The sequence below is a fragment of the Halichoerus grypus genome, chromosome 1 (assembly GCF_964656455.1).
Source record: "Halichoerus grypus chromosome 1, mHalGry1.hap1.1, whole genome shotgun sequence".
NCBI lineage: Eukaryota > Metazoa > Chordata > Mammalia > Carnivora > Phocidae > Halichoerus > Halichoerus grypus.
In genome coordinates, this window is record NC_135712.1 from 117,474,891 (window position 1) to 117,499,898 (window position 25,008).

General features: G+C 35.7%; 2 protein-coding genes across 9 annotated transcripts in view; both read right to left on the minus strand.

Moving 5' to 3' along the window:
* TRPC1 (transient receptor potential cation channel subfamily C member 1) overlaps positions 1 to 12,850 on the minus strand; it is a 70,126-nt gene extending 57,276 nt beyond the window's left edge. For 2 of the 6 annotated variants that reach the window (XM_036096336.2, XM_036096335.2), the window contains exon 1: positions 12,198 to 12,370. In XM_036096336.2, coding sequence (XP_035952229.1) covers positions 12,198 to 12,230 — 33 coding nt within the window. In that variant the 5' untranslated portion in view covers positions 12,231 to 12,370. Of the gene's footprint in view, positions 1 to 2,308; positions 2,464 to 12,197 lie in introns of all 6 variants that reach the window. The other 4 variants (XM_036096331.2, XM_036096333.2, XM_036096332.2 and 1 more) reach the window with 4 other exon arrangements.
* Positions 12,851 to 16,585: 3,735 nt separating this feature from the next.
* PLS1 (plastin 1) overlaps positions 16,586 to 25,008 on the minus strand; it is a 102,011-nt gene continuing 93,588 nt past the window's right edge. For 2 of the 3 annotated variants that reach the window (XM_036096338.2, XM_036096339.2), the window contains 4 exons: positions 24,681 to 24,814; positions 24,125 to 24,248; positions 17,531 to 17,655; positions 16,586 to 17,290 (listed from right to left, as the gene is read on the minus strand). In XM_036096338.2, coding sequence (XP_035952231.1) covers positions 17,155 to 17,290; positions 17,531 to 17,655; positions 24,125 to 24,248; positions 24,681 to 24,814 — 519 coding nt within the window. In that variant the 3' untranslated portion in view covers positions 16,586 to 17,154. Of the gene's footprint in view, positions 17,291 to 17,530; positions 17,656 to 23,679; positions 23,764 to 24,124; positions 24,249 to 24,680; positions 24,815 to 25,008 lie in introns of those variants that run through there. The other variant, XM_078070934.1, reaches the window with a different exon arrangement.

Genomic DNA, 25,008 nt, shown 5'->3' on the forward strand with positions numbered 1-25,008 from the left:
AAGCACTTTGTAACCTCAAAGTAACATACAAGGGTCAAGTATTATTACTACTCAGCACTTATCAAATACACGTCTGCATTATTTAATTGATTTGAAACTTGTATGTACACAGTTGACCCTTAAACAATGCAAGAGTTAGAGGTGCTCACCCCCCACATAATTGAAAATCTGCACATAATTTTTAACTCCCCCCAAACTCAACTACTAATAGCCTCCTATTGACCAAAGCCTTACCTATAACATAGTCAATTAACACATATTTTGTATGTTACATGTATTATATACTATATTCTAAAAATAATCTGGAGAAAAGAATATTAAGAAAATCATTAAGGAAGAGAAAATATTTCCAGTCCTATACTGTAAAAAATCCATATATACGTAGATCCATGCAGTTCAGATCTGTATTGTTAAAGGGTCAACTATACTTTCATTATCCAATTAGTTTTAATATCCTTTAGTATGGAATTCATGTTTTACTTATTCATTTCCACAATCACACCCAATGGAAGGCCTTGGACATCTGTTGATTGATAGGTAAGACAGAGGTAACCTGAGACAGAACACAGTGAACTGGAAAGAGCATGGGATTTGCAGTCAGAAGACCAGGTTCATATCTTAGCTCTGCCCTCACTTATTTCAGAACTTTGAGCAATTCATTAAAGTCTATGAGCCTCAGTTTTCTGATCTATAAAATGTAGTATCTATATAGGTTGGCTATGATGTTCAAATACAATCAGGAACCATGTGAAAGAACCATGTATATTGCAGAATTATTATATACATAGGATCATATATGTAAAAAGACAAAAATGACAATTATACCATAATACTTCATTTATCCAGAATCATCAGGGTCTTTCTTTATAACTTTATTTTCTAGGTAACTGAAGCTTATGCTTTTAAGTGTTTAACTTTGAAATTTAAACTATTTTGATGGAAGTTTTCTACTTTCAGAAGTACTATACATATTCTTCTATCTTCTAAAACAATAGGTACTGAATATAATTTAACTTTTACTTACTTACTCTGGCCATTGTTGTAAACATTAATTACCATTCTAACATACAACTCCTTAGAGATTATCAGATATGTAATGCTGTTGACCTCTTTATTAAAAGAGTCAGAGGTACTGTGCCCCATTTTGTTTCACTGCAGCCCTCATGCCCCTTCTGTTGCCCCTCTAATTCTCTATGCATTAAAGACTAACTACTGAAGTTTGTTAAAGTTGAAGGAGGGCTCTCATACTCCTATGACTAAAGTTTATAAATGGAAAACTTCATGGCAGCTACTGCTCAGAGATGTTTTTTGTTACTTTCTGATTCTCCGTGGTGTTCTGGGTAACTGAAATTGCTGGGAAGGCAATTTCTTTTTCTACTCTAACTATGTATACATACAGACAGTACCGTATATTGCAATGCATATATATGTACATACAATAAAAATGCACATAGAACTAACCTACTTATATTTTAAAAATCTTCTGTGAGTGCTTCCTGATGCCACTCAAAAAAAAAAAAAGTCTCATTAATTTGAAGCTACAACAGAGCAATCATACTATTTGAAAGAAAAAAAAAAAGTGCCAGGATTCATGTGCTCCCATCATAAGCAAACCCAAAAGAAAAGGAAAATAATATTATTAAATTTCCTTTCAGAATCTCTTGACTGAATTCTTTCAAGACTTATATGCACGCCTGCTTTTCTGTCTGAACTGATATAAAGACAAACAGAAAGGTCTATATTTTCCAGTTAAAAAAAGAAATTTGTTCATCTTCAGTTATAAACACTAAACTTCAGACAAAAGGAAAACTTAATAAAATTTAACAGGAGAAAATCAAAATCAAATTGAAAATTGCATTGTGAGTCAGGAGCATTTTGTTCTTATGTTTGTAAATTACATGAGCCACAGAACAACCTGTTCCCCTGACACTTCAGAACACTTATACTATTTTTAGATATATACCATAAATAGTAATAACATAAGTAATAAAAACAAAGTCATCTTTAATAAATCGTGATAATTTACCTCTGTGAGATGTTATAAAACATATAAGGGGGGAAGTAAAAATTTGGAGGGAAAAGATAAATCAAGTCAAAATATACGTTTAAAAAAGGCTTTTTTTGTTTTGTTTTTAAAACTTTTAGTGGTTCAAGACAAAATAAAGGGTGAAAGAAAGATAAGAATGAAAAAAACAAAGGAAGGAAAGAAGGAAGAAAGGGGGGATGAAAGGAAACTAGAAAGAAAGAAGAAAACATGGCATATCTAACAGTATTTAGAAGCTACTGGTAGAATTATCTAGCCTTGTACCTGACAACCGTAGTCCAAAAGAAGCTGCAGTATATCCAAGTTTTCGTTTTCAATAGTTATGGTAACAGCATTTCTCCCAAGCACATCTACGCAATTTATGTTCAAGTCACCTGAACTGTTTTCCTCCAAAATCTTTTTAACCATATAATAGTCACCTAAATAACAATATACAAACATAATTAAATATCCAAGACATATTAGATAAGAATGACTGTAAAAACTTAGCCTGTTGATTTAAAATTTAAAAACCTAAACTCATTTTTGTATATGGAAATGTGCAAAGAAAATGTGAACATTTCCTTGCTGAAAACCTTATCCTGATAAAACAGTATGTACATCAGCTGCAAGCAAAAAGAAAAAATTTTAAATGTGCAGTTGAAATAAAAGTTGTTAGTTTAAAATTCACAACTGACTGATTATAAGGAGAGAAACTTTTAGAAGATATTTAAAGCAATAATGTCCATAAGTACAGACTGGAAACTAGAAAAACCTAAGAAGCGTAAAGGATTTAAGTTTTACACCTCAAATACATAAACACATTTACTGGCACATAATAATGGTTAAAAATAAGATCTAAAAACAAGCAGAGGATATTAAGAAGTGGTTTTACAGGGGAAAAGCTAGTTTGGAAAAGCAGTATGAATGTATATATGCTAGTGGGTATGCATAGTAAAAGGGAAGGATGCCAGAAATTCCTTTCCTCTCCTCCCCACTCTCCCAACACACACACACACACACACACACACACACAGCCCTTATCTCATTAATGAACCTGTTTACATGGCCAGGGAATATTCAGCTCATAAAACTCTAAGGCAGAACTAGGATTAATGATGGTAAAGGCTCAAGTGAGAATATTTCAAAGTGAAGTTTCACCTGTCAGGAGCATGCAGATTACCTTCTGCCTAGCTCCATTCTGTCTACATCAAAACAACTGACCCATAGGGGAAAATGAGAATAAGTACAGAGGTCATCATTATAGTGCCCATTATATTTGTCTGTTCACCAGCTAGTGCAGTAATTTGGCGGAATAAATCAAAAGAGAAGTGCTAAATAAATAAAGCCAGGTGGGTTTTGTTTGTTTTATTTCATCTAACTTTTGAAACATAGGATGAATAAACCATTTTAAATGACTTGCAAATATAGTTGTCCTTAAAAGTCTATGAATAATAAACAGGAAAAGAACAATTAGAGTGGAAATCACAAGGAAAAAGAAATGAATAATTTCATGATACAGAATGAAAAAACCCTAAAACTGAACTAATTGGGTGAATAAGAAGGAAAAGTAACAGATTTTTGTTAAAACTTCTAACAAATTTGCTATTTTTAGCCAATGACTTTAAAGTCCCCACACATTTTGGAAGAAGTCGAATAGTAGTTTTTTTGATGGTATATTTCCTTAGTTCCCTCAAGAAGAAAACTAGTCACAAAAAGAAATATTTTCCTCATAGCACTACTAATTAATATTTAAACACTTTTGTTCCATGACAAAAACTTACCAAACACTTCACAAAGTGAAGCTCTTAGTCACAAGCTGAACTAATAGTGAACATACAGATAGACCAGTGAAAATTTAGCACTATTACTGGAAAACAATGTTTAAAACCTTATTTCAGGTGATTTCAATATATTAGCGGTCAGAGAATGCCTCCCATAAAAGCTCTGCATTTTCTTTGGTTTCATGATGTGTCTGGGTGAGGACTAATTTATCTAGGGACTCATTAGGCTTTCTGAATCTAAGGACTTCTGCCCTTCATAAATTCTGCAATAATTTCAGCCATTCTCTCTTCAAATACTGCTTCATCCTCATATTACTCTTTTTTCTATTGGAACTTCTATTAAACATTATGTTGGATCATCTCATTCCAACTTCTGTGTCTCTAAAGATTTCTTATTGTTCCTCTTTCTCTCTCTTCTATATTCTTTTTTTTTTTTAAAGATTTTATTTATTTATTTGAGACAGAATGAGAGAGAGAGAGAGAGAGCACATGAGAGGGGGGAGGGTCAGAGGGAGAAGCAGGCTCCCCACCGAGCAGGGAGCCCGATGCGGGACTCGATCCAGGGACTCCACAGGATCATGACCTGAGCTGAAGGCAGTCGCTTAACCAACTGAGCCACCCAGGTGCCCTCTCTCTTCTATATTCTTGATAATTTCTTCAAATCTTCCAGTTACTTATTATTTTTTATTAACCCATTCATTTTTAATGACTATTTTTTTACTTAAGTTTTATTGGATTCCTTTCCAAATCTTTTGATTTCATTTCTTACGTTTTCATTTCCTTAAGATTTTAGTCATTTTATTTATTTTTATTTTTTTAAGATTTTATTTATTTATTTGACAGGGAGATAGCGAGAGAGGGAACACAAGCAGGTGGAGTGGGAAAGGGAGAAGCAGGGAGAAGCAGGCTTCCCACTGAGCGGGAAGCCTGACGTGGGGCTCGATCCCAGGACCCCGGCATCATGACCTGAGCCTAAGGCTTAACGACTTAGCCACCCAGGCGCCCCAGATTTTAGTCATTTTAAACATACTTATTTTATGATTTCTATATGGTAATTATCTAAGGCCTCAGGGATTTAATCCTATGTGTTGTGTCTACTGACTCATTCTTGAGAATGGGTGACTGTCTTCTGAATTTTTTAATTGGGTGTTGCAAACTCTTCATGCAGATTAACTGTGGGAATCCTGGCAGCCTAGTTTGAAAGGTTGTAACATCAAGGATGTTTTGTTTCCTTCTTCTGGATAACTCAGAGGTTTTGCTATCCTATCAATCTTTTTTATATTTATTTCTCAGTTTAGGTTTTCACAGACCAAGTAGGTAATATTAAACTCCAAGCCCTGGGGGCACCTGGATGGCTCAGTCGGTTGAGTGTCTGTCTTCAGCTCAGGTCATGATCCTGGAGTCCCAGGATCAAGCCCCATGTTGGGCTCCCTGCTCGGTGGGCAGTCTGCTTCTCCCTCTCCCCCTGCCCCTTCTCTCACTCTCTCAAATAAATAAATAAAATCTTCTTTAAAAATTAAAAACAAACAAACAAACTCCAAACCAACAAGAGTGAGGACTACAGCTGCAAATTCTTACTTACAAGCTTCTCTGTAGTCTCCCAATGCTGGTGGGTGGGTTCTTTTCTTCATCTACCCCTTTGCTACAGGTACCGTGCTTTAAGGATCCTGATTTTATGCATGGATGTTGTGCTAATTTCCCACTTTGTACAAACACAAGGCCTTATAACCTGTTTCCATATGGGCATTGAAATTCAAATCCCTATAATGCCTGGACCAATAACTAACTCTTGCCCCATCCACACAGAGCAGCCAAAATGTTAGCTCACACACTCCTCTGTTTTTCAGTCTTTTCCTCATTTTTGGATCATGAGTGTTTCCTTAATTTCCTGAAAGCTCAGCTGTTCACTTAAATGGACATTTGTTATATTTTAACTGGCATTTCTAGGTGATTTGAAGCAGAAGGGTTTTCAGATTATCTAGTCAGCCATTTGTCAGAGACAGAAAAGTATAAAGAATTGTATAAGTACAATTCTTATAAAATTTTATAAATTTCAGGTATAGCAAATGGAAAGAAACAACTGCTACCTGTTTTAAAACTTCAGATTGCTGTTTCAAGAGTAATTGTATTCAGATGTCAGATACTCTAGCTTTAGGTTTCAGAGACTATATCCATCACAGTCAGGGGACTATACGAGAAAATAAAACTTAAAAAATCAAACCAAGTAAGTAATTTTCATCCCTAAAAATAAAAAGTTCCACCCTGCGACAGCTGACATACTCATGCAAATGAAAAATTACATGCTATAGTCATAGAACCTATAGGAAAGTAGAGTGGTTTCTAAGTATTCCACCTAAGTTTACATTTGCAAGCCATTTAAAACAATGTGCTACATTGTTAAGCCCAGAACAGTCTTAATATTTAGGATGAGTGTATATGTACAAAGAAGTTAGTAAATTTAAAATACATAGCAAGAAGCTAGTTATAGAGCAAGGATTACAATTTAAATGCCTTTTTATGTCAAATATCTGAATGCTTTTCATTTTATATTGAAGTTGCTTTTAAGAGTTACATAAATCGTTTGTCTTTTAAAATGTAATATATACAAGGAAATGCAACATAATCTGTTTACCTTTTGGCTAGATGGTTCTTTCTTCGGTGAAGGAAAAATAAACGTTTCAATCAATTCCACTAGTACACCAATTTAATAGCAAGCCTTCTCAGCTCCCTCTCCAAAATAGTTCCCATACTCATCCACTTGTATCCATGTATACTGCTACCCACGGTCAAAGCCACTATCATCTCTTTCCTGGACTCTGCAATAGACTCTTTACTGAAATAGCTGCCAATACTCTAATACAAAGCTCAACACACTTTTTCTACAAAGAGCCATATAGTAAATATTTCAGGCATTATGGGCGATATCATCTCAAGTTGCAAATATTCAAGTCTGCCCTTACAGCACAAAGGCGGCCACAGACTACATATACACAAATGAATTCCAATGTGTTCCAATAAAACTTTTATTTGTGAACACTAAAGTTCAAATTTCATATAATTTTCCTATTATAAAATATTATTCTTCTCTTGACTTATTCCCAACCATTTGAAATGTAAAATGTAAACTATTTTTAGCTCACAGGCCTTAGAAAAACAGGTGGTAAGGATTTGGCCTGTGGGCCATAGTTTGCCCACCTTGCTCTAGCCCCTGCTCTAGTCCCATCCCTTTAATCCACTGTCCACCTAGCAGCCAGAGTGATCTTTTTTAAATTAAAATCACTCAATTCCCAAAAATCTTGAGATTTCCCATCACACCTAAAATAAGTGCCAAAATTTTCATTGTGGCTTACTAAGCCCTATGGCACTTGAGCTTTGCTACCATTCCCTATTAACCTCGTGCAACTCTCCTGTTTACTCACTATGATCTTTCTAGACCAATGTTTTCCAAAATGCAGGTTGCAACCCACCAAGAGTCATGAAATCAATGTAATGAGTACTAAACAATTTTTAAAAATAAAATAATATATAAAACACCAGGGTAATCTCATGGATCTTTAGCAATCAGTTCACCCTGGCCAGCTGTGATAAACCCTTAAGAAATACAGTGGAGAGGGGCGCCTGGGTGGCTCAGAAGTTAAGCGTCTGCCTTTGGCTCAGGTCATGATCCCAGGGTCCTGGGATCAAGCCCCACATCGGGCTGCTCCGCGGGAAGCCTGCTTCTCCCTCTCCCGCTCCTGCTCCCCTGCTTGTGTTCCCTCTCTCACTGTGTCTCTCTCTGTCAAATAAATAAATAAAATCTTTAAAAAAAAAAATACAGTGGAGAAATGTTACAATATCAATTAAGAATAGATGATTCCATCTCTTCTTCATTGGCATCTCACTGGCATATGATGGTAAATTTTAGTGTCACTATAATGGGAGCATTAATGTTGATCAGTTTAGTTTAATTTTATAGTATCCAAATTTTCAGTTAGTTGTGAAGTATGGGAGAATTTATGTCAAAAAAATCTGTAAAGCTTTTCAAACTAAGTTTCTGTAACAAACTTTTTGAGTGTGTCAACTGCAACATTCTAATTGAACTATTACTAAAGACACTTAAAAAAAGATTTTATTATTAAAAGGAAAAAGAATAACAAAGTAAAAAAAATACAAAGACATGATCAAATTTAGTTGCTGGATTTGTAAATACAAATCGTGACAATAATGATTAAAATGTTAACTCTATAGCAAACTTCAAATTAGTTTGAACCAAATTCTAAAAAGAAAAAAAATACAAGACTTTTACAGTGAAGGTGACTTAAAAATGTAGTTTTACCCAAATGTGCAAAACCCAATATTTCTCATAAACCCCAATGTTTTATAATCATAGTTATAAATGAAACCTTAAAACTTAAAGATACTCAAAAACATGGTCTGTTTGAATATTTTTGAAAAAAGACAATTATTACTGTAAGTTCTTAGCCATTTATGACTGTTAATGAAGACTATTAATGATAATGAATATCATCTGGCAAAGGAGCAAAGATTCACTCTGCTGTAGGAAAAAAATTATACTTACAGCATAGAAGGTGATGCTTTTTTTATAGTAAGTTAGTTGACAAATTAAAAATTATTAACAGTATACTCTTGTATCTATTAGAAAAACAATTAGAAGCAATGTTTATTTTGTAATTAGAGTCTGGTATATGACTGGTATATGATGCAATTCAGTGATGTTGCAAGTTGTATAAAATTTTAGTTTACATCAATTAGCTAAAAAAGTCCCATCAAATATATTAAGTAAGGTCTTATTAAAATGGCAGTTTAGTATTACTTCTCCCAGAAATGCTGCCCACTTTAAAAGCATGCTTAGTCCAAAGTTATGCAAATTCATCAAGGCACCCTTCCACACAACGCAGCAAATCCTACTACAAAGGTGATGTAAGACCTCAGACGAGATTGAGCCCAAGGACAGCTCTCTCCATCCCTCCTGTGCCCTCATGCTGAAATTTCAAGAAGGGCATCCTGATTTATTAATTGCGAACAGAAATTTCCTGAAAATGCCCTTCATGGGGAATTGGAAGGTCCTAAATCCGGACTAAGTCCTTTCATTATTTCCTTTCTCTGCACAAGAACTGATCATTAGCAAATTAAAGGGTTAATATAGGTTTAGCTTGTGAACATATACTAAAAGCTACCATCTACTCAAGTTACATTAAAAGAGGTAAATTAACATGAACTGTACTTAGTTAGGCATTCCCCAAACCAATGTAGTAACCCTTTCTCCAGCCATCAGGCCTGAGTAAACCACAGGCTCCCACAAATAAAAGTGGCTCATTATCACATTAACTCTCAATGAGAGAGGAAAGAGGTGGTCATAAGAATCCTGCTTAATATTTCATAAAATAGCCAGCTCTTGTTTCAATTATCTTTCACCTCTGAGTTGCAGCGTTCTATGTCTATAAAGAATATGAATGTGCTTTCTGAGAATATTACTGGGGGCGGGGAACATACTTAACTTGATTGTCACTAGTACAGGAACTTTGACTTCTTCTAAATTTTATACAAAGAACCAATGATACATGATTCTGACCTACTTTCAAGATAAATAAGAGCCACTATTAAGCAGCCACTACCTGGAGATCAGCACTTACCTAGATATATTGAGCTCATTTTTCATAAAGCCAGCTATACAAACAATAAAATCAAACATAAAATCTTTTTTTCCTATTTTTTTCCTTTACTCCTTAATCTGTACACACCCATCCACTAACATCCACTAACATACACATAACCAAAATCTCCATAATTTTTGCTTTAGGAATTCTCCCTAAATGGACTATATGATAAACATTTTGTACACTTAGAGTAGGATTGCTAAATGAAAAGGATGAGAAACATAGATACGACAGTGTGGATTTGTTCTAGTGCTATTAAATCTTTTCACTTTTATTGGATAAATATAATCCACACAATCAAGGTTTATAAAACATTCATAGAGAGCAAGTTTAATCTCCAGCTAGTAAAGCCAAATTTGGATACGTCTTTTCTAACACAAATGATTTTCATTCATTCAACTATAACTAGATCAATACAACATAATGTCTAAGAGTGCAGGCTCAAGCAGATCTAAGTTCTACCACTTCCTAGCTAATGTAACCTTGGGCAAAGTGATTTTAAAATTTTGCTAAGCCTCATTTTCCTCATTTGTAAAATAGGTATAACAACAGATCTGGCTCATGGGGTCGTCAGGATAAAATGAAATAATCTATGAAAAGCATATACACTCTACCCTAATGGCTGTTTTAGCAAATATTTGCCATTCAGTTTGATGAAAGCTCCAATGTAATAGTGGAAGCTATCGCTACTTCAAGAAATTTCTTACTTTTAGATTAAAAGTAAAATACACTAAAAAAGGCTTAACAGTATTAGTGAATATAAACATGTAAGCAAATAAAAATACTGCTATAACTCAAATTTATTTTTTCAATGTAAATTGTATACCATACACATATGTAATTTAAACCATTTTTCCAAATCTAAGCCAAGAATTCATTTCAACATACCTGAAAGAGAAAATACCTATTTAATCTCACTCATTTAAAAAAATGTTTAATTTATAGAAGGGTAAAAAAAAAAAAACATGCATATTTACCTTCCACCCCACCCCCAAAAGCTAAATCTCTCCAAGGATCTTAATGTTATAAAATGGGAAATTGGCAAAGAATAGGAAGCTATTTCAATAACACTACTGGATACGCTACAAAACTATCATATATGAAAACTTTCATTTGAGGTATACCATGCAATAATTCTAAATATACATACCATATAAGTACTTTCTCCAACCACATTCCATTATGACATTCCTCTGTCCTCAGTTGACAGCAATATTAAATTCCCTTTCTTGACATACTTTGTTTGCTTTAAAATAACCACAGCTCAGTAAGCTGGGGTAGATGCAGCAGCCACTTACTCATTCTAGTACAACACAGTCTTGTCCCTTCCCCTCTCAGAGAATTTTTGAGGGAAGAGAACTCAGATAATCCACGGCAGTAATACTAAGTAATTTTACATAATCCACAGACAGTGACTTTTGTGAGGTTATAAACATATATTCTGTTTCTTTACATTTCCAAGACTATTCAAAGTTGTGTCCATGGTGGACTTTAACAAAAGCTTTCATAATATAATTTAAGACTATTACATAAGAACATAAAAGTGTCTGACAAGAGACATAGGTGGACTGTTTATATGTTAATGTGTTTTCAAAAAGTTGTGTAAATAAAATCCTATTTCAAAAGCAGTAAGAGAGGTGAGAAAGGCTGTGATTTATTAAAAACACACTCACACATACAAACAAAAAATCCTCTGTAGTTAAGCTTTTCACAGGGTAAGTTGCCCTTTGAGTTTATGTTTGGAAGTTTGCAGGATCCTAAACAGAGTATTCCTAAGTTAGCATGGCCATTGTAAGGCAACTTAATATTCAGAAAGAGAAAAATTACAGCATTTTCTTACATGTGGGAAATAAAAGCCCTCTTAGGGCAATCAATTTCCCATTCCTTTTATTATATGCATCAATATAAAGCATGCTTAAGTGAAGAGATTTTATTATGGCCATAAAAGTGATTGATTTCTACTTGTTTTTTTTTTTTTTTTGAAAGAAAAACACACTAAATACATTCCACAGTTTTGCCTGTAATTGTTTTTGCACGACCATTTTTTCCCGAAGGTTCAAGGGCAATAAACCTTCTTCTCCAATGAAAGCACGAACAAAGTTCCGTAAATTAAAAAAAAAAAAAAAAAAGTTTGGCACTAAGGCATAATTTCTCCAGTCCTATCTTCATCTCCACCCAGGATACTGACATACCTAAATCCCATTCAACAGTCATTGAACACCAAGGCAATGGGTGGCTAAAGCTAATAATACCCGTACGGGTTTAAAGAAAAACAAAAACAAAAACCAGGTGAGAGCCCATAAACACGAGGAACCTTAAGCAAGGTCATGGAATTTTCTAACTAGAAGGTCCCAAACTAGACAAACCCTGTGGGATTCCAGAAAGAAAGAACAGAAGCTCGGAGAGGGAGACCAGGTCATTCGGGGGTTTAGTAGCAGAGGCGGAGGTCTGGGTCGGCAAGTCGCTACCTAAACACCGGACCCCACAAAGGGAGGCCACGGCCAGAACCGCCCCAGATGCGGTGCTCCGAGGGCTGCACCCCGGCTGCTCCCGCCCGCCAGCTCCACACTCACAGGGCAGAGGCGGTGCCGGGTGGCCCGGGAGAGGCAGCGGGCGAGGCGGTACAGAAGCTCCGCGCGTGAGGAAAGAATGACCCAAGGTGAGGCTGGGGAAAGGGTGAAGGGTGTGGAGGGCAGGGGCGCCCAGAAGTGGAGAAAGGGGCCTAGCTCTCACCCTTGTCGCACGCCAGCAAGAAAAGCTTCTCATTCAGGGTGTTCTCCTCCTTCACCTCCCGCACATCCTTCAGCGCCATCACCTCGTTCGGCGACGAAGAGGAGGATGGGGAGGAAGGTAGGGAGGAGGAGGAGGCGCCCGAGAGATCCGTGCTCGGGTACAGAGCCGCCATCATCGCGGCCCATGAAGGGGGCAGGCCAGGAGACGGGGGCGGGGCCCCCACCAGCCCCGACCCCGACCCCAGCCCCGCCCCAGGGCTGGAAAAGGGATGAGTCGTTCCCACGGCCGCCTCAGCGCGCGGCCCGTTGGCCCCAAAGGGCGTAGTCTCCCCTCGGAGCCAGCACTCGCCCTCCACTGACAGCCCCAGACTGGTGGCGGCGCATGCGCGGCCCCGGGGCCAGCGCCCCCTCCCCAGTCGCCGGCGCCCGGGCCGAGCCGGTCCGCGCCCCTCCGGGGATGACAGAGTGGCGCGCGCCAGGGCGGCAGCTGAGCGCGGGGCCGTGCCAGGAGGCGCAGGGGCCGCGCTGGGGGCGGCCCGGCCCGGGAGGAGGATTAAAGATCTGTGGGAAAGGAGCTCCGAGAGCGATTCTGCGCACGTCGGGCTCCCGGGCTGTGGAAACCGCCAACCCAGCTGCGCCCGGAGATGTTCGCGACTCTCCTCACGTCATCTTCCGCTCTGCTATAGCGACGACAACGGGGCGGGCTCGGGGGCGTGGCCGTCGTGGGGGGGCGGGGTCTACGTGCGCTACGCCCCCGGTCCTCGCCAGCCCGCTGCAGCTTCCAAAGGTTTCCCGTTGGTGAGGGCTAAGTGAACAGCCCAGTGCGGCCTTTCCCCACCCGGGTTGTTGAGGTAATTTCCCTGCGGTCCCCATGCAGCGGTATGGTTACTGAACCTTTGACGACTTAATGTTTTAGTCGAACCCCCCTTGTGGAGTTGTCTAATTATTTCGTGTTGGTCACGCCGCTAGACTTGTGCTTGTGTGTGTGTGTGTGTGTTTGGACTAGCTATACTCATTTCTAGACTATTTTTTCAACTTGTTTGTGATATAAAATTGGCATAACATTCTTGATGTCATACATTTATTCGCATGTAATTCAAGTGTACCAACATGTAGCCATTGGATAAGCACATTTTTAGCATCTACAGTCATTCCAGTGGTTTCTTCACATTTATAAATTTGATTTTTAAAAATGTGTGAGGCAAAAGCTAACTGAAGCACAGTAAGTACTACTTTCTTGAACAATTTTTTTTAAAGATTTTATTTATTTGAGAGAGAGAATGAGATAGAGCATGAGAGAGGGGAGGGACAGGGGGAGAAGCAGACTCCCTGCTGAGCAGGGAGCCCGATGTGGGACTCCATCCTGCGACTCCAGGATCATGACCTGAGCTGAAGGCAGTCGCTTAACCAACTGAGCCACCCAGGCGCCCTCGAATAATTTTTTTTTAAAGCAAGCTTTTATTTAAGGCAGATTCTTGCACCTTTAAAAGCTAGGGGGTAAAACTACAACTCATGTCTTTAATAATTCTTATTGCTTCCCACAACTATACAAAAATCAAAATTGTGCCCTCACTGCTTTAGGTTTTTAAAGGCAATAAATTTACATCAGAATATCTTATATTTGAGGGAAATACTTCCTATTCAGGTTGATTTATTCCATCTCTGTTCTTGCCATCACTAACTCCCAAATTTCCCAAATATATCTTTCTCACAATTCAAAGTACTCTTTATATCTTCTCTTATAGGAGTCCTTAGGTAGATGACAAGATTGCCCACCTTCCCATTGTCATGTGTTTACTTCAAAATAGTCAATTATCTATTGAATCCTTTTAGCTTTTTCTTATCTCTAATGTATCATAAATCTTCCCCATTCTATATTGTTTCCAAGTTTGCATATTTGGTGGAATGTCAAAATTGTTCATTGCTAATTTGTACCCATTGAACACAGAGGTACATATGTGGGTTTATATGTGTGCTTACTTACACACTCTTCATAGTCTAGTAAAATTTTAATTCTAATGCTGACCCATCCAAAAGTTCCAGAGTATTGAAAGGTAAAAATTCAGGTAGCTCCAAGTATAAAAATCACTTTACTCTGAAGTCTTTTCAAGCTTCTGGGCTTGTGATTTCTGATCCATAAGAACACCCCCAGGGGCTGGATTAATTTCTTAGATTCAGGGGAATTCCAACCTACTTTATTTAGTAGATAATCCTAGGAGGCAAAGTTATTAGAGGTCTATCCTTTTTCATAATAAGCCAGTGTTGCAACTGCATCCTGTTTTTTAGAAGTTTTTTTGAATCATCTCAGATGCAGCATATTCTCTCTTGCCTCTGGTACATATTTTATCCAGCATAAATTGGGGTATTTTAGCATCCCCTATATAATGGGTTTATTGTACATCTGTGATAGTAAGACTGAGAGAATTATGATGAACAATGGCATGCAAGATTCAGAAGCAGCACATTACTCAAAACAACTCACCAACCTGTAGGTACAAAGAGCCATCAACTTCAATTGGAGAAGAGAAAAGTCCAGATTCAGATCTAGTCTTAAAAATAGAACAGATTCCCCCCCCCAAAAAAAGTAGAACAGGGGCACCTGGCTGGCTTAGTCAACAGAGCATGTAACTCTTGTCCCACACTGGGTATAGAGCCTACTTAAAAAAGAAAAAAAGAAAAAAAGTAGAACAGATCCTATCTCCAAACTCTATGCCTCTCCCTCATTACTTAGGCCACATTTGCCTGTTTCTTTTACTAAAATGTCTGTAAGACTTTTCCTGCCTCAGAGCCTTTGTACTTGTTCCCTCTGCTGCACATTTATCCCCTATCTCATCATTCATATTTCAGTCTAAATGGTCTTAGAGAGACCATTCCTGAGCACCCAAACTAAAATCTTCACCCCAGTTCCCAAGTCAGTCTCTATTACATTACCGTTTTATTTCCCCTATTGCATTTTATCACTATCTAAAATTCCTATTTATTATCTCTCTCTACTAGGATAAAAGATTCATGAAGTTAGAGAACTCTGTCTATATTTTTTCAATGAATCCCCATGTTTCTAGCATCATACCTGAATCATAACAAATTCATGTTAATCAACTGATTCCCTCAAATTATTTCAGCACAAACTAAATCGTAGTAATAATGCAGTTGGTCTTTACTAAAATTCTTCATATTAAAGAACCACAGAACCACTTTCATTCCCCAAAAAATAATCTAATAAATTTCTTTTGTTTTACTAATTAAAACAAAATTATTTTTTCTGGAAAATAAACTTATGATAGATTAATTTTCAAGGCTGTATATTCTTTAAATGAAATGAACACTGACACATTTGTACATAGGGTTTTTATTAAATATATTCTGTGAGAAAAAGAATACCCTAAAGTGCCAAATTTCATGTAAATCAGATAACTTAGTAAATATAATGGTGAAAAAAATTAAAAGGGGAAACATTGATTAATCTCTTAGAGCAAGAACATATCTTAATCTTCATATAAGAAAACAATCATCAAAATATAAAAGGAAAGGAAATCACTTTTGTAGAAGAATATATTTCAAAGTTTCACCTATTGATGATTTCATTTAAAAAATTTGAAACACATGAGTAATCTCACTCTTACCAATCTGTTTTAATCAATGGTAGAAGAGGGGTTTAAACTACTCATTCACATGGAGATAAAGTGACAGCATTTTTGTTGCATAGCAGTATTGCTCACTCTCACTCACAGTGGATGATGGAGGAAACAGATTTCTCAATTCATTTTTTAGCAGCAGAATCTGTCTACTGATAGAAATTCACACAAAAATAGGTCTGAGGGTTAGCTATTCCCAAGTAACACAAGCATTAACCAAACACTGCCAATTTGTAGGGGGCTGTGGAAAAAACATGTGAAAATATTCTATGTTGAATATTAGCTTTGTGTTATTTTCTGCTAAAGATATTCAGTGGGCAATTTCTAAATTAGGGCTTCAGTATAGGTCAAAATTAACGTGTTTTGAGATGCTGTAGTCAATGTTTTGCTATAAATATGTGGAAGAAGTCAGCTGAAAAATAGCTATAGGCACATCCAAAATGAGTATTTTCTAAAAGAAATCTTCATGTACCAAATATCTACAAACTGAAAAGTTATTATACACGTAGTGGGACCACAATAAACACTTAATGGTTGCCTGACTGACCAGTTATACATACCATTTAAGAAGACCTGGGTAATTCCGATGCAAAAAATATATATATATATATACACACACACATATTTCTCTAATAACAGCCTACCAACATATATGCTGCATAGTTAAAGCTGTATTAGAAACTAGCATACATAAAGTATCAGTACAGTTAAAATTAAGTCTTAAGTAAAAAGTTCCTGCTACTTATACAAGAGAATGTATTTTGGTGTTTATTCAAGAGTTAATTCTCACATATAAAAAAGTTTAATGTTAATGAACAATACTTGTCACTTAAAAATTTGAGACAATATAGAAATTTACAGAAAAGTTGAAGCTCACATAGTTGGAGGAAAAAATAAAAGAACCTGGATAATGACTTTGAATACATTTGTGATCAAAATTAACACAGACACACACACACACAAATCAAAGCACAGCAGGACATGCAAAAAAATTTTTACACTGATCTGTTTTGAACCATGAAAAAGAATGAATTAGTTTTGTTTTAATAAGACTTTCAGAAAATGAAAATAATTTAATTATGAAATATCAGCTTGATAATGAGCATATTATTATCAGTATTGACTGGTAAATTAATTGTGTTATCCAAAAATGTTGACAGAGTCTAACTAGTATGAACAAGATATTGAATTCATTAATGAATTATACAACTAGTCTAAGCATACAAATAATCTCTGGTTTTATACCCACTACATTTCAGAATTCTGTAAACTGTGAGACATTCAATGTGTTTAATGTGGCAGAAAATCATATTAAATGTTTCATTATTTTATTCTGTTCAGTCCTTTTCCCATTAAGCATGCAAACACGGTCATAACCATCTTTGGTTTCACTTCTACGAGGTCATCAGGTAAGGCATATATCCGGGCACCGATCTTTCGAGCAACTGAAATGGCATATCTTGAAAAGACAAGAAAAGTATCTTATTAGTTGTTATCTACTGTGTTTTCACTTAATATATGTTAAGAATGAAATATTTTTATTAGATTAGCTTTACAAGAAAGTTAAGTTTGAAAGTCTTTAAATCATAGTCCCCATATAAGTTGTACTTAAAAATGTTAAAGACATAGTAACCTTACCTGTAAGGACTTATGAAATTAAAGAGCTACTGTGTTCTAATTTAAACCATCAAAAGCTTACTTAGCATTGTTCAGCTTGTCCTCCTCAGATAAGTTGTCTCTCTTGATCATTTCTTGACGAACTGCATTTGGTGCAATGGCATCTATTAAGTCTAGGACAGGTAAACTAGTGCTAATAGATTTGTCCTAGAAAATAAAGAATGGATGAACATTCATAAACATCTTACTTTTAATTTTCATAAATGGCAAATTGGGTCATCACCATGTAACTGAAAGCAACTTATAAATTTTCTTTGTACTGAACATTCAGCTTTTCTGCAACCAGCACACATCACAAACCATTTACAATAAGCTTTTCCTTCAATCTTTACAGAGCTTACAGTGTGGAGTTGTCACCATACCCAAACAGGGTTTGCAGATGTGACAATTCCTAAAGTATGCTAACTACAGTATCCATTCTGTAAAAAATAACTTTTGAAAGGGAATAGGAGATGAATTTTCAATTAATAGTTTTGTAAATTCTAGTAATATATTTCTTAGACCATCAATTCCTAAGCCTTCACTTAAAATTTTTCAGAGAGAAAAATGAAAATATTAGTGGAAAGGAACTAACATTTACAAAGGCATTATTCTTGTTGCTTTACATGTCCAGCTTGTTTAATTCTCCTTACAACCTGGTAATAAAGAAATTATGATCTCTCTTTCAAAGACGAAGAACATGAAGTTCATAGAGCTCAAGTGACATGTTCACACAACCAGTAAGTACAAAACCAGTAACTGGACCCATAACTGTCTGATTATAATGCCCAAGATTCTCTCCATATTTGAAGTCACCTCCAAGCTGAACTAAAAACGAACCACCAAATTCTAGTGGATAGTGCATTGCAGTTAAAGCCAGAAATCCTGGTCTGAATTGTTTTACCACTTGCCACTACTTGAAAAAAAAAAAAATCACTTGTTCTGTCTCTCAGCTTGGATAGTGGCCACTGCTGCTTGCCTACCCAGAATCTACTCTTTCCTTACTACTTTCTCCATCCTAACAGAACCCACATTTTTGCTCTGTGTCCATACCTCCCTCACATGGACATGTGCTTCAAGGAAAGCTGAACCCGTCCACAGCTCCAGGGGTGATCGTGAACTAGTCTAGGCCATGAATTCTGGGCGTAGGGTCATAAACTTATTCTTTTTTATGTATAAAGCATAGAGTATATAAACATACAGTAATATCCATGGCATTAAAATTTCAGGGGGGGGCATTTAGGAAGAAAACGTCTGAAAAGACTCCTTCGATGAACAAAAATTAACTAGTCTGAACCAAACAAGAATAATCCCATCTGATTACCACAGTGATTTAATTTGGGCCTAATTTAATTTAATGTGAGGCCCTTGCTATTCTCTGGAAGAGCCATGAAAAACCAGCAACCCTCCTCCTGTATGTGAATGAGAGGATGAAACCTTTATCCCAACTAGCAGCTATCCTATAACCAAGAGGAAAACCAGCTATAGGGTGAAGTTGGCACTGTAGATGGCAAAGCAGAGATGGATAAAAACCTCAGTCCTGAATGACATTCTTCAATTACTGTTCAACCAACCCTGAAATCTACCCTACCTCTGGATTTCTGCTATTCTGTATCTTTCCTTTTGGTTTAAACCACTTTAAATTGGGTTTCTGTTACCTGAAGCCAAAAGCAAGCACCCTTTCCTAATCACTACTATGAGAATGTCACAGGATTCTTGGGAATATTAATATAAGTGAAAGCATCTACTACAGTTCCTAGCCAAATTAATAAATTTTTGAAAAAACAATTTGAAGCCATGTGAAGAAAAGTAACAGTCTACTTTTTTGGGCCATGATCTATAAACCACTACATTTATTACTTTTAGAAAAATGTATATTCTTTACTTTCAGGAATGTTCATTTTATGAAACAGATTTTTGGGGAGAAGTAGAAGTAGAGGAGTAAAAATAACTAGGGTCTTTAAGTCTTTTTGACGCTGGTAATCTGGATCTGGGTGGGGGTTTCTTTGGCATCTTCCTTATTTCTGAAAAATTCTCGTATTTGTTTTCTCAGTGTGTAGTCTGCAGACCACCTACATGAAAACCACCTGACATGCTTGTTAAAAGCATAAATTTATCCCTATAAATGAGTCAGGTTATCTGTGGATAGGGCTAGGAATCTGCATTTTTAATAAGCTTCCTAAATGACTCTAATGTACACCATTATTCTTTCTAAAAAAAAACTTAACATTCATGCCATTCTATAACAAATTTAAAATTTCTGTGTGCTTTTCACTTTTCTATGATGATTCAAAAACATACAAGTGGCTTAATTGTGCTATATTTTGATTACTTATTTACATATTTGTGAGGGTTTTTTTAAGATTGAGGAAAATTATTTTGTTCATTTGTTTTTTTCAGCTTTATTGAATTATAATTACACATTAAATTGTAAGACATTTAAAGTGTACATCTTGAATATTTGATATATTTATATGTTGTGAAAGGATTACTCTTCTCATCTAATTAACACCTCCATCACCTACCTACCTACATAATATATATATATATATATATATATATATATATATAAACATTTAAGTTCTATTCTAGCAAATTTTAATTATATAGTGTTAACTGTAGTCACCATGTTATATATAAGGTCCTTAGTTCTTATAGCTGAAAGTTTATGCCCTTTTGTGGTATTTTAAATATTTCTTCACTTAGATGTAGGAAAGAATGATGTTTTCACCTATTTCCTTATGATTTACCTTGGGAAAAACTTTTACTGAGTTGAATAAAAGATTTAAGTTTCAAGGCCTATATTGGATCCCTTATCTTCCTATTTCCAAGAAAACAGGCCTATCTTCCAACTCCTGATTTGTATATTATCAGTAAAAGACATTTTTCTTTTGGAAAGGGGGTAGGACTTACAGTAAAACCATCAGTTTAGTATGTAAGTACATTTTCATCATTTTTCCTTTCACTTTCCTCAAGTTAATTATAAAGAAATTACTTAAACAAAAAGAATGTCTGGACTCTCAAAGACAATTAGCCTAGTGTTTGGCTTGATTTTCAAAGTAATGAATTATACCATCCCTTTCTTTTAATTTGATACACATTACTATTAGAACATTCCATGCCATTGTTCTTTCTGTCATTATTGAAAATAGAAGTGGGAATGCAGTGATGTGGCAGCCAGAGTTCTCTAAAAAGCTCAACAGGAACCTCTCCCATATGATGCCCTTCATATATTGCCATACCAGTAGTGTAGTAAGCCCCTTGTACCGAGCCCCTAAGACGTACCAGGTACTATTGACCTCTTTACATTTGTTAACTTAGTTTGATAACAAACTCAGATGATAGGTATTATTAATATCTCCATCTTAAATATGGGGAAACTGAGGCATAGAGAAATAACTTGCCCAAGGTCACACAGATACTGAATGTATGAGCCAGAAGTAAATTCAATTTTATTTATCAAGAGGTGTAGTCCAGTTGTTAGTATAAACTGCTAAGGTTTCTATAAAACACACCCTTTTCATGTGCCTCCTACTCCCCTTAGCTGATTTTTATAGTATGCTGACACCCCACACACTGATTCCTGTCTTCTTATTTGCTTCCTTTCCTGAACAGTGAGCACTCTGAGGGCATTATGTAGCCCCAGTGACACAAAGCATCTGATATAGAGAAAGCTTTGAATATTTATGAGATGAATGAGCAGTATGTCACACAACTAATAAGTGTCTGAGCTGAAGTCAAATCCAGGGTCACACAACTACAGTGTGGCTTTCAACCTGCAGTTAGATCTGCATGTGAAATCCAGCTATTCTGCTTAATAGTTAAATGTGTAACAGTGGACAAGTTGTTTAACTTTTCTAATGCTCTCCTTTTTGCTTATAGAGTTATTGAGAGAATTAAAAGAAACTGTGTAAAGTGCTTACCATGGTGGCACATAGAACTCAATAAAGGGTAATTACGATTATTGTTATGGCTGATACACCACTTCCTTATCTTCTTTTAATCTCAGTGTTGTTAACACAGAGTGTTCCATTAGTTTCAGGTGTACAATATAGTGATTCAACAATTCCATTTATTACTCAGTGCTCATACACTTCCTTATCTTGATGAGGGAAAATTACTTTGCAACTAAAAAGGGTAAACTTGTCTTTTCTAAAATTTCTCAGTATAGCACTGCCTTGATTATAATTAATAGATTCTTACTAGTACCATTCATTATAGCCTTCAAAAATAATGCCTTCTACAGTTGGGAAAAAAAGCCTCCCCACCCCAAGTATTTTTTAGCATTTGCTGCCACATTTCTTAAGTATAGTCTCTTTAAAGATTTTATTACTGAGCATCTGCTAAATAAATGCCAAGCACTTTTGCATTATGTTTCTGCTACCTCTGTTCTAAGTAAAACTCTCAAGTCTGCTTTTCTCTGTGAGCTCCCTCCCTTAAAGGGTTTGTGTACTCCTATTTTCAACTATCTCTTCTATTCAACTGATCAAGTCTATATTCCCAGTTTTAATATTTCCTTTCATCCAGTTCATTTCCTGAACATTACCTCAAATCCAACAAGCTTAAAACTGAATTCATCACCCTTTCCAGAAAGCAACTCTACTTCCTGACATTCCCATTTGTTAGTGTTATCTGTTTTCCAATTACCCAGGCCTAAAACATCAAGTTTTAATTCCTCTTTCTCCTGTGCTTCCCTAAATCAAGAAGCCAAATCCTACCTGTTCTTTTGCAATAGCAAATAACTATCCATTCTTAACATTCCCAGTGCCCACCCCCAACTCCATTCAGATCCTTATCATTTCACACCTTGAATTCTGCCTCAGCTTCTTAGGCACTGTCCTGGAATTTACACCTTTCTTCCTCCAATCCATCCTGCTCACCACATTCAGAAGAGTATTCCTAGGGGCACCTGGGTGGCTCAATTGGTTAAGCATCCGACTCTTGATTTTGGCACAAGTTATGATCTTGGTGGGGAGTCTGCTTCTCTCCCTCTCTTTCTGCCCACCCCCCCACACACGCGTGCCCACACTTGTATGCTTTCTCTCTCTAAAATAAATCTTAAAGAAAAAAAGAAAAGTATTCCTAAAATAGTTACTTATTTTTACATTACTTCCGATATCGATAAACTTTTATTAAGGCCAGATTCCTCCACAATCTTGACCCCAGACTATATCTAGCACTACACCCTTAGGAACTATCCTCTCTAGCCAAACTATGTTCTCCTAACCTTCTCAGACTTGCCTTTATTCAAGATGGACCCTCTTGTAGCTTGTTATGAAAATTCCAGTTATGAAAACTTTGTCTTTCAAATAAATGGTGAACACTATGAGGGCCAAATTAATTTCTTATATTCTATATCTTTACCTATAAATGTTACTTAATAGTAAGAGCTCAATAAATATGTGTTTCTAAATATTTTCTCATTGTATTTGATTTAAATATATACATGCTTATTTTCCATCAACTAATGTACAAATGCATAAAATTTCATTACAACAGTTTTAATGAGTAACTATTAGTTAGAGAATTTCATATGTCCCCTTTCCTGTTTTACGTTTTTAAATTGTGTTTTATGTCTAAAATATATAAAAACAAATCATGGACTGAAAATTGTTTCTTTCTTTCTTTTTTTTTTTTTTAATAAGCAACAGCAAAAACTCAAAATCATTAGTTCCTTCCAAGATGGCAAAAAGAGAAACACACTTGAACTAGGACTCAGGCAACATCTCTGCCGTATTCCAACTGTCCTGTTAAAACCACTTTGGGGCTCAGTATTTAGTAAAGATTTAATTTATCAATTTCTGACATTTCTCCTGCTCTAAAATGTTGTCAAACATATAGAACAAAGGAAAAGAAAAGACTAAACATGGATAGATAACTCTTAGGAGAGCTTAGGGTTTCATCTGTTTGCACTCTTATTCACTAAAAACAAAACCACCAAATTGCGGATTTTTCACATATAATAAAATCACAAACACAAGGCTCACTGAATTCATGTGTACAAGCAGACATGCTTATTTGTAGTTAACATCACCTTGCATGCAAAAGCGAAACACAATGGAAATGAATGAAAATTAGTGGGTATGCATGTGCAGATTACATTTTTGAGTGCTTTATGAATCATCCACAAATGCTCGGAAGTGAGTGTTAGGTGCCATTATGAAGCCAGATGACAAGATTTTTTTTTCCTACCAGTTTTCTCAATTCCCACTTGAATCGGTTTGGCTGGCTCTGTTATGCCTTGGAAATGATGTCAATACAGTTCTGAGACTGCTGCTAGGGAGCACAAAACATTATAGGTCCTATATATACAATGGCTTTTTTTTATCTTTCTTTTTCATTTGACAATTGGGTTTTTTGGCTCTATTCTATTTCTTTTTTAAGATTAGATGACCAGAGTCTGATAATATTAACCTGCATTTACACTCAATAGGACAACCAATCAAAACTATAAGAATTCAAACATTTATTTTTGCTTTACAGATGCCAAATAACTAGTAAGCCTAAGTTCATAAGTTATGTTTCTGATATATAATGTGACTGTAACTCTGAACCTAAACCAATGTAATTTCCAATAAAAATTCCTTCCTAAACTTAATTTCTTAAGAAAACAAAATTTTAAATAGCTTTTGATTACCTTGAAGTTGGATATAGAAGTATTTTTTTTTGCACTTTTAAGAGTCTGATTGACCCATTTAATAATAATTTCATCATTTACTTTTTCACCCTCTCCAAGATCTGATAACACATTCAATGTGTACCTGTAACAGAAAAGATGTATATTTGAGAGTGAAAGGGGAGAGAGAAGGGGTGAAATTTGCTTTCACATCATTTATATCAATATTTAGATAAGTATTTAAATATTTTGGCTCTAATAAATATTTCTAATGTTAGGTATTTGAACTTAGTCACATTCCAAAGTTGCAAAGCTCAGTAATCAAAAACAAAAACTACTATATGGTATTTTATAAAAACAACTCCTTACAAAGCAGTTTTTAAGAGGCATTAATAAAAGTGATTATTTCCAGAGACTAACCCACTTTTAAACAAAATATATTATCAATGGTAAATCATTTAAAAATACATTTTACATTGTATATTTCTTCTGTTTGTTATTCTCAAAAACAGCTAAAATTTTAGCTCATATGACTTGCTGAAGGAAGCAGTATTCCTATAAACATATCAGCCTTTACCTTCTCATCAGCTGCCATACCAATGCCAGAGTAAGTGTTGGATTCCCTTCATTTAGGTCCTGCCCAGCAATGCCAACCAAGGAGAATTTAGCCTCATTCTTCCCAAGTTCCACTGCATAGTTACAGTTTTCAATCTATGAATAATAAGTAAAAGTTTTGGTATAAAAACATGTTTTTAAAAATACATCTCTTGGGTACACCAGCTTTGTTCAGTCATTTGAAAAACAATTGAGGATACCTTCAATTTAGATGACAGAATATCATTTCATAATTAACACTGAAATTAAGGAAATAATAATTATTCCCATTTTATAGCTGAAGATATCAA